Source organism: Heptranchias perlo, chromosome 10 (genome assembly GCF_035084215.1).
Source record: "Heptranchias perlo isolate sHepPer1 chromosome 10, sHepPer1.hap1, whole genome shotgun sequence".
In the NCBI taxonomy this organism is placed as follows: domain Eukaryota; kingdom Metazoa; phylum Chordata; class Chondrichthyes; order Hexanchiformes; family Hexanchidae; genus Heptranchias; species Heptranchias perlo.
Genome location: NC_090334.1, coordinates 32,037,278 through 32,052,045, shown reverse-complemented (window position 1 = coordinate 32,052,045; position 14,768 = coordinate 32,037,278). Strand labels below are relative to the sequence as shown.

Here is a 14,768-nt window from a genome sequence, read left to right as displayed (position 1 = left end):
GAAACTGAAAAATACTTTGCTTTAAACTTTTTTTCTCCAAAGGTCTTGTGGGGGAGGGGAGTAGAGAAGGGTTCCAAAATATGAAGTTCTGCATCGCCCTCTCTGTTTTCTATAAAGACCAGCACTTTCTATAATGCGAAAAGCAGGGCCTTTTGCCTCCTTCCCTCAGATCATTAACAATCCCTTAAACTCCTTTGGAAAAAAGACTATTACAAAACAGCAAGTTGTTGAAGGCATAGCTCCCGAACAGCAGTGGACAGTGCCTGTCTCACCACCAAGTGCCCGGTAATGTTTAGTTTAATGCACAGTGGCCTACTCCTATTCCTTTATTCATTCCCAGGCCTGGCTTACATACCACGTCCTTCAGGTGGACGGAAACTAGATTAACTGAATTTTAGGGGGATGGGTAATGAACAGTCAGATTGCCTAAAAGGCCGCCACATTGGCCAGTTATGCTTTTGTTTGGGAATCCTATGTCTTGTGTACCATTGTCGAGGAAGTTCTCTCACGTTGTGGATATGATCAATTGCAAAGCTGCCTTCTAATCAGATTGCCTTCTGCTTGATATCTCCCGTACAAGTTGGAATATTGCATTCAAACGTTCAAATGTTTTGTTTCATTCTCACCTTTCTTTCCAATTTGGTGAGAAATTAATGAATGAAATAATTGACATTTTACGTTCAAAACTAATACTACATTTAAGAACCAACTCTAGTTGTGTTAAAAACTGTCACTGAAGGTAAGTCTTTGGGAAGCTCCTGAGATTGATACTTCAGGTGGGCTCAAAACTCAGCAGTTGTGAGTGGCTATTATTTTTGGAATAAAAATTCTATCAACAGTTACAAGACATAACAAATCGAGAGCTTGAGCCTTATTATTGCTGTTGCTTTTCTATGCCAATGGTCTGAATTAGATGAAGGTACATGGAGGAAAGCATGTCTTTGCAGACTTCTCTAAAAGTTCTCTGACTCTGTACTTGGTGCTGTATTGGGGTGAGATGTGAGAACCCATTCTGAAGAGCTGGACATGTAAAGACTTATTCATGATATATGTATGCACCCAAGACTGAGTGGTATTTCAGATCTACTGCAACCCTAACAAATATGATTGATAGAGTTTTGAACTTAGATTTAGTTTTTTTTAAGGTTTGTGCTCATCAATGTAAAGGATGTCAGCATCAAGTATAGCATTACCAACTGTGTAGTGATATTTCCTTTACTCTGCCCCAATAAAGTTCTCCAGCTCCAACCTCAAAAGAGCATCCTTACTGGGCCATTGTGATTTGTTTTCATTTTCCACACCAGCCATCCTTATGGCCGCGGATTACCAATTTTATACCGATTAGAGCTGATTTAAGGATACTTAAGTAGGTTGAAACTGCCCAACTTCATTTCACTTCGACCCTTACAGCTAATCAGAGAGGAGACTTTCGTCCAAAAGGCTGGACTAGATTTCAACCAGGGCCCAGGGGTTAAAAGTCAATGTGCCCATCATGATGCAGTCTGCTGGATTTCATTTTAAAATTAGGCCATTTATATTACATGCCAGAAAATATTTTAACATCAGCACCTTTTATTACTGCTGCTCTAAAAATTCAGATTTAGGCCACTATTTAAAAAGCTCTAAACTGGAGTCATTAATCTCCGTTTGACAGATGCAATAAAAGTTAAGTTCTCTCTTCCTATTTATTTTCTTGCTAAGACTAAGAATCTTACAGTGTATTAAAAGCAACTGATAAGGTTATAGAGGAGCAAATGGGGTTTAAGTTGCAACCTACCTTGATTGTAATGCTATATCCATCTTTGAGAAAAAAAAGACAAGTATTAGTGAAGGCACACTACATAACTATATATTAGGTAAAAAATGTGCACAAAATCTATGCATTTACGAGCACTCCAATGTGGGTAAAGGCACGGTTCAGTTTAGCACTAAAGCCATATAGGCCAGGTTCTAGGTTGGTGCTGAGACTATGAACGTCTGAGCTGAGTTATTTGATCTCAGCCAGGGGCAGGAGCTGGTGTCCTACATTTGGCCTCAGCACCCCTGGGATAGGGAACTGAAAATAATCAGTCAGAAATCCTAATCCATTGACTCCTGTTGGAAAGTGTACACGTGGATGTCGGTTGGGAACACAAACAAAGTTGATCGTGATGCTCTTCATGATCGACTAGACTCACACATGAAGAATGGCACTTGGGCAACATACCGGATGGCTGCTAGTGTCTGTGGAGCCAATGCCAGCAAGAATGAATGTCTGAGCGGGGAAATCTTGGAAATAAAAACAAGATGTGGATATTGCAATCAACTAATAATTGCAGAATATTTATTGATATTTCAGCCTTTTGCAATGAATAGTTCTATTGTTCCAACTATAATTCAAGTCAATTTTTCATATATTTGCCATGATTCAAATCAATAGCTGGATTCAGCAAAAGCGGCAGAGTTTAGATCTGAATTGCATATATTTGGACTCTGGGTGAACCTTTCTGAAATATGAGCTAATAAGCTGTACCAGTGCCAGTCAGTGTGGGTACTACTACAACTTGCATTTATATAGTGCCTTTAATGTAGTAAAATGTCCCAAGGCACTTCACAGGAGTGATTTTCAAACAAAAATTGACACAAAGCCACATAAGGAGATATTAGGACAGGTGACCAAAAGCTTGGTCAAAGAGGTAGGTTTTAAGGAGCATCTTAAAGGAGGAGAGAGTGGTAAAGAGGCAGAGAGGTTTAGGGAAGGAATTCCAGAGCTTAGGGCCTAGGCAGCTGAAGGTACGGCTGTCAATGGTAGATCTATTAAAATTGGGGATGCGCAAGAGGCAAGAATTGGAGGAGCGCAGAGATCTTGGAGGATTATAGGGCTGGAGGAGGTTACAGAGATAGGGAGTGGAGGGATTTGAAAACAAGGATGAGAATTTTAAAATCGAGGTCTTCCCAGACCGGGAAGCCAACATCGGTCAGCGAGCACAGGGGTGATGGGTGAACGGCACTTGTTGCGAGTCAGGACACGGGCAGCAGAGTTTTAGATGAGCTCAAGTTTATGGAGGGTGGAAGATGGGAAGCCAGTCAGGAGAGCATTAGAACAGTCAAGTCTAGAGGTAACAAAGGCATGGATGTGGGTTTTAGCAGCAGATGAGCTGAAGCAGGGGTAGAGACGGGCAACGTTACGGAGGTGGAAGTAGGCGGTCTTGGTGATGAGTGGTTATGTGCTCAGAAGCTCATCTCAGGGTCCAATAGGACGCCAAGGTTGTGAATGGTCTGGTTCAGCCTCAGACAGTGGCCAAGGAGAGAGATGGAGTCAGTGGCTAGGGAACAGAGTTTGTGGCGGGAACCAAAGACAATGGCTTCAGTCTTCCCAATATATAGTTGGAGGAAATTTTTGCTTATCCAGCACTGGATGTCAGAAAAGCAGTGTGACAAATGAGACAAACACTATCAGGATAGCTGCAACAGTAGGAGTGTTCATACCTTCCAAGTTTGTGGGTTGTCTCATTTTTAGCAACCCATCTGCTGGTACACTTTGTAGAAAATATATTTTACATTATATATTATGTTTAATAGTGCGACCTGCATACTGTACAGAATGTGATCTAGGAACAAAATTGGTTTGGGACAAACTACTAATTAAGTCAGAAAGGAGCTAGAGGAGTTCAAAAAGCTTTATTGTTCAACACTTATCAATTCAACTTTGTGTTTTCTTGACTATACAATTCCTCGAGCAATTTTATCCTAGTGTTCATTCTAGCTGCGGCTAATTGTCACTTGTGGCCACTGCTGTCACTTCACCAAGTCTTCTGTATCTGTATACTTTATGTTCTCTGGGTTCTACTATCTTGTGGAATCTCTGGTATTGGAGTATATGATATAGTTTGGCAGTATCCCATACTAGGCTGTCTTAAAGAGCTGAAATGGCCTAACTGTGGTATGATATTACTTATGGACCTGGATGAGGTTCCCACTTCATAATATCTCTTATACCTGTTTTATTGATAACAACACTCCAGAAATGAGCGAGACTTTTGTAAAACAAAGGGACAATTGAAAAGATATGCACCTTGCACATAAGAAACTAAATACCACTGTTGTCATCACTTAAAATTGAACAGGGAAGAATGCAATCAATACAATATGTGGGTAATATCAATAATGTTTTGTCCAAACTTAAAATGTACAGAACCACTTAAAATCATATAGGCTATTGTCATAAAATATTATACAAGGAATTAGAATGGACGTAATATCCTTTAAGTATTTTGTTAAAACTATAAGGGAGATTTCTGCCTATTGATATATAAACAAATACAATTTTTATGGATACTCTCTTCAGCTTGCCTGCATTTAATGATGATTTGTAAGCCTCTCTTGAATTTTATCCCTTTTCATTTTTGGTGTTATCAGTATGTAAATATTTATCAAATCCAACTTTTAAAGGAAAGATTATCCACCAGCAAGTCCATAATATTTCTGCATTTAAAATATCGCTGGCAAATATGGGTACTTGAAAGGCAGGTTTCTGATTGAAACCATAATTATTTTATTTGACAAAAAGAGTTCAATTCAAGTTTGTAATCACCTAAATGTTTTGTTCTTGTGCAATCTGGGCATGGACTCTAAAAGTAACCAAGGCATTATGTAATGGTGACAATGATGGGTGTGTTTAGGTTTATGGATTGTTGTTAAAATTGTTTGCTTTGTAGATGTTGGAAAGGTCACAGGACTGAACTTATAATGGCAAGGAATTCAGCTAATCAGTGAGCCATGAAATATATATTAATTTCGTCCTTATTTAAACAGTTTGAAAGGAGAATCAATGTCCAATGTTTTTAGTTCACTAACCCGTCTTCCAGCTAGGATTGCTACTAGAAAGGCCGTCTTCCAGAATAAATATATATCAGTACAATGTGGCCGTATGCCCAGATGTAACAGTAGCTTGTTTAATACTAAATTCAGGTTCCCATGGAGAAGCCATAGATCTTATAGAAAATTCAAATAGAGCAAACCTTTCATTAACCTTGATATTAGACAACAAGCCACTGAATTTTATCCATTGCAGACAGGAAATAGTTTTTGGTGCCAGATACGCATTTGCCATTCTGATTTATAGTATTAAATCAAAAGATTTTCCTAAAGTTGATGCAAGGGCATTTATTGGGCAGTAAATGACTCTCATACTATGGCTAAATATGTCATTTTGACTTGTAATGTGCACACCATCAAACATATATAGCAGAATTTAGAAAGAGGCAGCTCTTACTCAGTTAAACATCCCTAAAGACGCAACAACTAGAACTGGTGTGACAATTTGCAAAATATCAAAACTACTTCTGTTTTTTGTTAATCAAGGTCAAGACCCATATTCATCCAGGTTCCTGGAGATTTAACCCAGGAAGTTAACCTTGTGTTATGAATAGTTAGATTTTCAGGAGACCAGCCCTGCTTAATTTTTTTTTCCAGACTAGCTCCTGGGGTATTGTGGAATTAGAAAAGAATATCCAATAGTGATTTTAAGTGCTAGCTTCAAGGCCCACTCCAAGACTCGAGCACACAATCTAGACTGACACTTTAATGCAGCACCGGGAGAGTGCTGCATTGTCGAAGAGTCATTAAATCAATGCCCTGTCTGTCCTCTCAGGTGGATGTAAAAGATTCCATGGCACTATTCGAAGAGCAGGCGAGTTCTCCCCAGTGTCCTGAACAATATTTATCCCTCAACCAACATCACTAAAACAGACCAGTTGGTCATTTATCTCATTGCTGTTAGTGGAACCTTGCAGTGCGCAAATTGGCTACTGCGTTTCCTACATTACAGCAGTGACTACACTTCAAATGTACTTCATTGGCTGTAAAGAGCTGAGATTGTGAATGGCTATAAATGCAAGTTCTTTTTTTATTAAATGGTGAGAAAAAAAAACTCAACAATCAGAAATATGGTCTTTAAATATTACTTTTCAAGTCTTCCCAATCCACTGGATAGCATCCCCCAACTATTGAAAAGTCTTGAACATCTTCAGAATTTCAAGTGCCAGGAAGAAATGATATCTGCACAACTACTAGCTTGTTCAGATCAATATGCTATGGCTAGGTTTTCAGTCTAGACCTTGAATTGCTCATCACTGAGATTAATGAAAGTACTTTTTTGTATTTCCTTATTACGGAAATGCTGAAAGATCAATTTTGTTGCGGCTTAATAAGATTTAGTATTCCTTGAAACCAGAACACCTAAGTGATTTCCAACAGGCACCTTGTAGAAAGGTATGTGCCAATCATAGGTGCAGTGCGAGAGGTGGCCATTCGGCCCATCGTGCCTGTGCTGGCACATAAGATCATAAGAAATAGGAGCAGGAGTAGGCCATACGGCCCCTCGTGCCTGCTCTGCCATTCAATATGATCATGGCTGACCTTCGACCTCAACTCCACTTTCCTGCCCAATCTCCATATCCCTTGATTCCTTTAGAGTCCAAAAATCTATCGATCTCAGTCTTGAATAAACTCAACTCACTTGAAGAAATTCCTCCTCATCTCACTCCTAAATGTCTAACCCTTATCCTGAGATTATGTTCCCTAGTTGTAGACTCTCCAGCCAGGGGGAACAGTCTCTCAGCATCTACCCTGTTTAGCCCTTTTAGAATCTTATATATTTCAATGAGATCACCTCTCATTCTTCTAAACTCCAGAGAGTATAGGCCCATTCTGCTCAATCTTTCCTCATAGGACAACCCTCTCATTCCAGGAATCAATCTAGTGAACCTTTGTTGCACCACCTCGAAGGCAAGTATATCCTTCCTTAGGTAAGGAGACCAAAACTGCACACAGCACTCTAGGTATGGACTCACCAGAGCCCTGTACAATTGCAGCAAGACTCCCTTACTCTTGTACTCCAACCCCCTTGCAATAAAGGCCAATGTACCGTTTGCCTTCCTAATTGCTTGCTGTACCTGCATGTTAACTTTGTGTTTCTTGTACAAGGACACCCAAATCCTCTGAACACCAACATTTAATAGTTTCTCACCATTTAAAAAATATTCTGGTTTTCTATTTTTCCTACCAAAGTGAATAACCTCACATTTCCCCACATTATATTCCATCTGTCACCTCCTTACCCACTCACCTTTGCAGCCCTCTCTCAGCTTACTTTCCCACCTAGCTTTGTATCGTCAGCAAACTTGGATACATTACACTCTGTCCCTTCATCTAAGTCATTAAAATAGATTATAAATAGCTGAGGCCCAAGCACTGATCCTTGCGCCACCTCACTAGTTATAGCCTGCCAACCTGAAAATGACCTGTTTATTCCTACTGTTTTCTGTCCATTAACCAATCCTCAATCCATGCTAATATATTCCCCCAATCCCATGAGTTCTAATCTTGTGCAACAACCTCTTGTGTGGCACCTTATTGAATGCCTTTTGAAAATCCAAATATACTCCATCCACTGGTTCCCCTTTACCTACCCTGCTAGTTACACTCTCAAAAAACTCTAAGAAATTTGTCAAACACAATTTCCCTTTCATAAAGCTGTGTTGATTCTGCCTGATCATATTATGATATTCTAAGTGCCATGTTACTACATCCTTAATAATAGATTCTAGCATTTTCCCCACTAACTGGCCTGTAGTTCCCAGTTTTCTCTCTCCCTCTTTTCTTGAATAGCGAGGTTACATTTTCTACCTTCCAATCCATGGGGACTGTTCTAGAATCTAAGGAATTTTGGAAGATCAAAACCAATGCATCCACTATCTCTGCAGCCAACTCTTTTAGAACCCTAGGATGTAGGCCATCAGGTCCAGGGGATTTGTCAACTTAATTACTTTAAGTTCCTCCCTCTCATTAGACCTTTGGTTCCCCAGTATTTCCAGTATATTTTTGTGTCATCTACTATGAAGACAGATATAAAATATTTGTTTAATGTCTCTGCCATTTCCTTATTCACCATTATAATTTTTCCTGTCTCTGCCTTTAAGGGACCCACGTTTACTTTTGCTAATCTCTTCCTTTTTATATACTTGTAGAAGCTCTTACAATCTGTTTTTATATTTCTTTCTAGTTTACTCTCATATTCAATTTTCTCCCTCTCTATCAATTTCTTGGTTATCATTTGCTGATTTCTAAAACCCTCCCAATCCTCAGGCTTACTACTCGTTTTGGCAGCATTGTAAGCATCTTCTTTTAATCTAATACAATCCTTAACTTCTCTAGTTAGCCATGTTTGGATCAATTTTCCTGTGGAGTTTTTATTCCTCAAGGGTATGTATATTCATTGTGAATTATGAATTATTTCTTTAAATGTTTGCCATTGCTTATCTACAGTCATATCTTTTAATCTTAATTTCCCAATCGATCTTAGACAACTCACCCCTCATACCTACATAATTGGCCTTGTTTAAATTTAAGACCCCGGTTTCGGACTTAACTACATCACTCTCAAACTCAATATGAAATTCTATCATATTATGACCCAGATGATCCTTTATTATAAGATTACTAATTAATCCTGTCACATTACACAATATTAGATCTAAAATAGCCTGTTTCCTAGTTGGTTCCTCAACATATTGTTCTAGAAAACAGTGTCGGATGCATTCCATGAACTCGTCCTCCAAACTATTTTTGCCATTTTGGTTTGCCCAGTCTATATGAAGGTTAAACTCCCCCATGATTATTGCATTGCTCTTGTTACATGTTCCTCTAATTTCCTGATTTATACTCTGTCCAACACTATAACTACTGTTAAAAGGCCTGTAAACTACTCCCACCAGTGTTTTCTGCCCCTTGTTATTTCTTAGCTCCACCCATACTGATTCTAGATCTTGATTTTTCTGAGCTAAGATCCTTTCTCACTACTGTCTTATCTCATCTTTTATCATCAGGGCTACTCCCCCTCCTTTTCCATTTTGCCTATCTTTTCTAAAAGTCAAGTACCCTGGAATATTTAGTTCCCAACCTTGGTCACCCTGCAACCCATTTATCTCTATTTGTAGCATTAATTCATCTATTTTGTTACGAATGCTTCGTGCATTCAGATACAGTGCTTTTAATTTTAACTTATTACTATTTTCCCCCTGATATGACCTAAGTCACTAAGGTCCTATTACCTTTGTTAAACTCCATCCCTTCCTTCACTCTTCAAAAGAGCTATCCAATTAGTCTCATTCCCCTGCTCTTTCCCCATAACCCTGTAAATCTTTTTCCTTCAAGTATTTATCTGACTCCCTTTTGAAAGTTACTATTGAATCTACTTTCACCACCCTTTCAAGCAGTGCACTTCAGCTCATTACAACTCGCTGCGTAAAAAAATGTTTCCTCATGTCACCGCTGGCTCTTTTGCCGATCGTCTTAAATCTGTGCCCTCTGGTTACCGACCCTTCTGCCACTGGAGCTCATTTACTCTATCAAAACCGTCCATGATTTTGAACACCTCCATCAATTCTCCGCTTAACCTTCTCTGTTCTAAGAAGGACAACCCCAGCTTCTCCAATCTTGCCACATAATTGAAGTCCCTCGTCCCTGGTACCATTCTAGTAAAGCTCTTCTGCACCCTCTCTAAGGCCTTCCTAAAATATGGTGCCCAGGATTGGACAATACTCCAGCTGAGGCCTTACCAGTGTATTATAAGGGTGTAGCATGGCTTCCTTTGTACTCTTGCCTCTATTTATAAAGCCCAGGATCCCATAAAATTGTACCATTCAGTTCATATTACCTCTCCTCATTCTTCCTACCAAAATGCATCACTTCACAGCGTTAAATTTCATCTGCCATATGTCTGCCCATTTCACCAGTCTGTCTATGTCCTCCTGAATTCTGTTACTATCCTCCACATTGTTTACTGCATTTCCGAGTTTTGAGTCATCTGCAAACTTTGAAATTATTCCCTCTATACCCAAGTCCAGGTCATTAATATATATCAAAAAGAGCAATGGTCTTAATACTGACCCTTGGGGATCACCACTGTATACTTCTCTCAAGTCTGAAAAACAGCCGTTCACCATTACTCTCTGTGTTCTGTCCCTTAGCCAATTTTGTACTCATGCTGCCACTGTCCTTTTAATCCCATGGGCTTTAATTTTGCTAAAATGTCTATTATGTGGTACTTTATCAAATGCCTTTTGAAAGTCCATATACACATCAACTGCACTACCCTCATCCATCCTCTCAGTTACTTCATAAAAGAATTTAATCAAGTTAGTCCTTTGTTATTATATATTTGGAGAACAGAAAAATGTTGACATTGGCAATTTCTTGAAAAAGACTTCATATTGCTCACTTCCCTGGGAACAAGTCAATCCAGATTTGAAACATCGTTATCTATAAACTGAAGTAGCATTAACAACATCCACTTGCATTTATATAGTGCCTTTTATATACAAAAATGTCAAGGAAGGAGATATTGGAAGGGGTGACTAAAAGCTTGATCAAAGAGGTGGATTTTAAGGAGGGTCTTAAAGGAGGAGAGAGGGGTAGAAAGGTTTAAGAGAGGGAATTCCAGAGTATGAGGCCTGAGCGGCTGAAGGCATGGCCGCCAAAGATGCGGCTTGCACAAAAGCCTGGAGTCAGAAGAATGGATAATTTGGGGGTGGGGTTTATGGGACGACAGGAATGGAGAGATAGGAAGGGACAAAGCCATGAAGGGATTTAAACACAAGAATGGAAATTTAAAATTTGAGGATTTGGGAGACCAAAAGTCAATGTAGGCACCAAGGACAGAAATGATGGATGGGTGGGTCTTGGTGCAGGATAGGATATGGGCAGGAATGTTTTGGATGAGCTGAAGTATACAGAGGGTGGAGGATGGGAAACTTGCCAGGAGAGCATTGGAATAGTTGAATCTGGAGGTGACAAAGCATGGATGAGGGTTTCAGCAAAAGAAGGTTCAGGGTAGGGACTGAGGTGGGCCTAATAGTTTGACATGGTAATTTTACCTGTTAAGGGATTTTATTTCCTGCAGTGCAAGAAAGCACAAATTGCTTTCTTAGCAAGATTATTACCACATGAAACTATTAGGAAATAGCATAACCAATATTCTGCATTTATTAATACATATCCAGTGTGCTCTCCATCACAAAGACTGTCCACTTCCACCTCTGTGACATGCATAACTCTGCTCCTACTACAGCCCATCTGCCGTGAAAATCCCCACCCATGGTTCCATCACCAGTAGACTCGACTGTTCTAATGCTCTCCTGGCAAGCCTCTCAACCTCCACCCTTTGCAAACTTCAGCTGATCCTCTGCTGCTCATATCCCATCATGCACCAAGTCCTGCTTGCCCATCACCTTTGCCCTTGGTGACCGACATTGGTTTCAGGTCCCCTAATGCCACAAATTTAAAATTCTCATGTTTAAATCCCTTCATAGTCATGTTTCTCTCTATCTTTGTAAGCTCTACCAACCCTATAACCAACTCCTCTACCAAACTCTCCATTTGTTTGACTTTGGCCTCTTGAGCAACTCCCTCTCTCTTTGTTCCACCATTGGCAGCCATGCCTTCTGCTGCCTAAGCCCCAAGTTCTGGAATTCCCGCTCTAAGTCCCTGTGCCACTCCACTCTCTTTCTCTCCTGAAAACCCATCTCTCCAATCAAACTTTTGGTCACCCCCCCCTAATATCTCCTTCTTTGGTTCTGCCTCTGTGAAGTGCTTTGGGATATTTTTCTATGTTAAAGACACTATATAAATGCAAGTTGTTGTTGTGCTAATATTGATGCTTCTTCCCAGCTGAGTCCTCTAATTTGAAGACAGCTGCTTCATGACAAATGAGCTGTGGCTCCGGAGAAAAAATAAACTGTTATATTTCCTGAAAAAGAACCCAGTAGAAACAGTTCGATAAAGCATAAATATTAGCAATAGCCAAAAAAAATTACAACTGTGATTTTCACAATTTTGGTAAATTAGAGAAGGTTCCCTGTTTAAGGTTGTGTTTGACTAAATGGTGTGGAGTCATTTTTTTTTATAACTTTCTAAGAAAAAAAACACCTGCATACTTCAATGTCATCTGTTCAGCATAAAATCTAACAACAATCCTGCTTGAATGATTGTTAGGACCTAGTTTGTGGAGATGAAGGTTTTATGTGCCCATGCCTACTGTACATTTACAGAACTGCATCCTTTATATGATTTCTTAGAGAAATATGTTATTGTCTTCTGCACTCTCAGGTGGACCAATTTTTTTAAGCACTTTAGCAGCTTTAGTTTTCAAGATTATTTTTGTATTGTGATGTTTCTGCTCTTTTATAAATCAGGGATGATTCACAGACTTTCTCAGTTTCCTGTTCCTTTATAAGAAACCTTTGAGAAGTTAATGCATTAAAACTACTTGTCTAGATATTGTAGATATGGTTTAAGGTTTAGCTATGACAACTGTAACATGGGAGTCATTATTTCTTAATACTAGTGGCAGTAAAAGTGAAAAATTGGAACATATCTTCAACATTACAACAGTGACTACACTTGGAGAAAAAGTACTTCATTGGCTGTAAAGCGCTTTGGGAAGTCCTGAGGTCACGAAAGGTGCTATATAAATGCACGTCTTTCTTTCTTTCAACTATAAACAATGATCATACTCTTGGCAAAAAGGTAGAGTTGGGAATTCAGAGAACCAATAGCAAAATAATTAGACATGGTCACTGATTCTTGAGACCCAGATGACTCAGCTGTTGAGATCTTCTGAAATTAGAGTCATTTGAAGTAGTACAGTAACAGGCCTATGTTTGTATAGAAGATGGCTTCTTAAAGTTGTAAAAATGACAATAGTTTTTACAATTCAATGAAAGTAGCATAACTCAAAATGAACAACCTTGTTAAGTCAGCAAAATACATTCTGTACTTACCTCATAGATACAGGCTAAACTCGCCACAAAAAGTTAGAGCTTGTCTATTCCAGTCTAAGCACCCTTTTAATGATGTTGTAAGTCTTAATTACTGCCAAACAACCCCTCTAGCACTGAAAATTAACTTTTACAAGTGTGGAGTCTCATTCCTTCAACTTTTAATTGTTGTTGGAGATTTAGAAAAATGTAAATAATTTTTAAAAAATTTTTTCCTTTCTGTCTTTTTTTCCTGTCTCGCTTAATCCAATATTTTTTTCCTTCTCTTTATCTCGCTTTTTGTACTGATTTGACATTGAATTCCCTATTCTAACGTACACTTCCTGGTTCAGGCTCTGCACTGCTCATTAATGATTCTTTACTCTGATTGGTTAAGGAGATACACAGTTGCTTTCCCTGTTCACACAGGTCCCAGTTGCCTTGTAGAGGGTGCTGCGATCTCTAACTTACAGTAACTTCTAGCGCAAAAGCTCATGGAGAATATATGGGCAAAGGCAAGTCTAACGAATGGCAGGTGCCGATCGTTCGCTGCTCACAGTAAATTCTGGCCCACTGAGTTTCTTTGGGTTAAAACTTGACAGAATTATCGTAAAGCCCATCGGACCTGAGAGATAAACTGAAGCAGTACCAGATTCTTCCACTAGGAAGAGCTAATTACATAGCTCACAGAGGGCCATGAAACCAAGAACTATACTGCAGTATTGCAATATTAAGTGGATTCCTGTAAATTACCCGAGTACCTGGATAATTTCATAGCCAAGTATTCAAGGCAAGATTTACACTACTTCTTTCCTGAAATCAATGGATTTTTTTTTTCTGTGTTACATATTTTGGCATTTAGAAAAAACATCCCCACCACCCAGTGGGTGAAAGCATTGTATGATGCGGTCCTGATCCACACAGATCAGGAAAGTTGTAGGCTCATTTGCTGGTCTTCGCAGATTTAGCCGATTTCAGCTGAAGGGGTGGGGCAAGAGTACGGCAATTCTTAGTTAGGGAGAGAGAAAAAAAAAATCAGCCAGTGAGCTGCATTCTAATTTGTTTTTTTATATGTCCTAATTGGAAAGATTTATTGCAAAATAAGAATAGTATATACAACACACTAATGTTAGAGTAAATAACTCAATTTAATACCACAAAGATTTCTATTTTCAGATTTATTTTAACTATTTGTACAGTTACATGATGTACAGGCTGGTGTTAAAAATGACAGAAATTACATTCAAGAATTATCAAATAAATGGAATTACAAGAATTATAATATTACAAGAATGCACATGGAGCAGTGTGTCAATAAAAGGTGGCACGGGGTATTAAAATATGCCGTCTGTATTCTCCCCACCTTGTAATGAAGATGTATTCAGAGAAACAATGGTGTGTCTTAGCTCTGAGATCCAAGTTGCGATAGCTGAAGGACAGAAAAAAGCACCAGTTACATATCAGTGTGGAAGAACATGGCAGGAGTAGCACCAGGCATACCTTAGAATGAGACACCATCCCAATGAAGGTATAACACAGGGCTATCGCCTACTAAACACCAAAAGCAGCAGGCTATAGACAGAGCTGTGGTCCCACAACCAACAGACAACCAAAATTCTGTAGCCCTACCACATCCAGTCGAGAGTGGTGGTGGGAAATCAGGCAACTAATGGGAGGACTGTCTATGGACATCCCCAGCCTCAATCATGGCAGAGCCCAGAACAAGTGCAAGGGACAAGGCTAAAGTGTTTGCAAGCGTCTTAGGCCAAAACTGATTTGTATGGTCCTCTTCAGCCTCCCGAGGACCCCACATGTTATATGCCAGTGTCCAGCCAATTCAGTTCAGTCCATGTGACATTAAGAACTAGACACAGCAAAGGCTATGGGCCCTGATAACATCACAGCTGTAGTGCTGAAGATCTGCACACCAGAACTAGTTAGCCCCCTAGCTATGCTATTCCACTGCAGCTA

General features: G+C 39.4%; 1 protein-coding gene across 2 annotated transcripts in view; it reads right to left on the bottom strand.

The window, feature by feature from the left end:
- Nucleotides 1–13,960: 13,960 nt before the first annotated feature.
- scfd1 (sec1 family domain containing 1) overlaps nucleotides 13,961–14,768 on the bottom strand; it is a 136,016-nt gene continuing 135,208 nt past the window's right edge. For both annotated transcript variants that reach the window (XM_067991389.1, XM_067991390.1), the window contains one exon: nucleotides 13,961–14,226. In XM_067991389.1, the coding sequence (XP_067847490.1) occupies nucleotides 14,200–14,226 (27 nt within the window). In that variant the 3' untranslated portion in view covers nucleotides 13,961–14,199. The remainder of the gene's footprint in view (nucleotides 14,227–14,768) is intronic.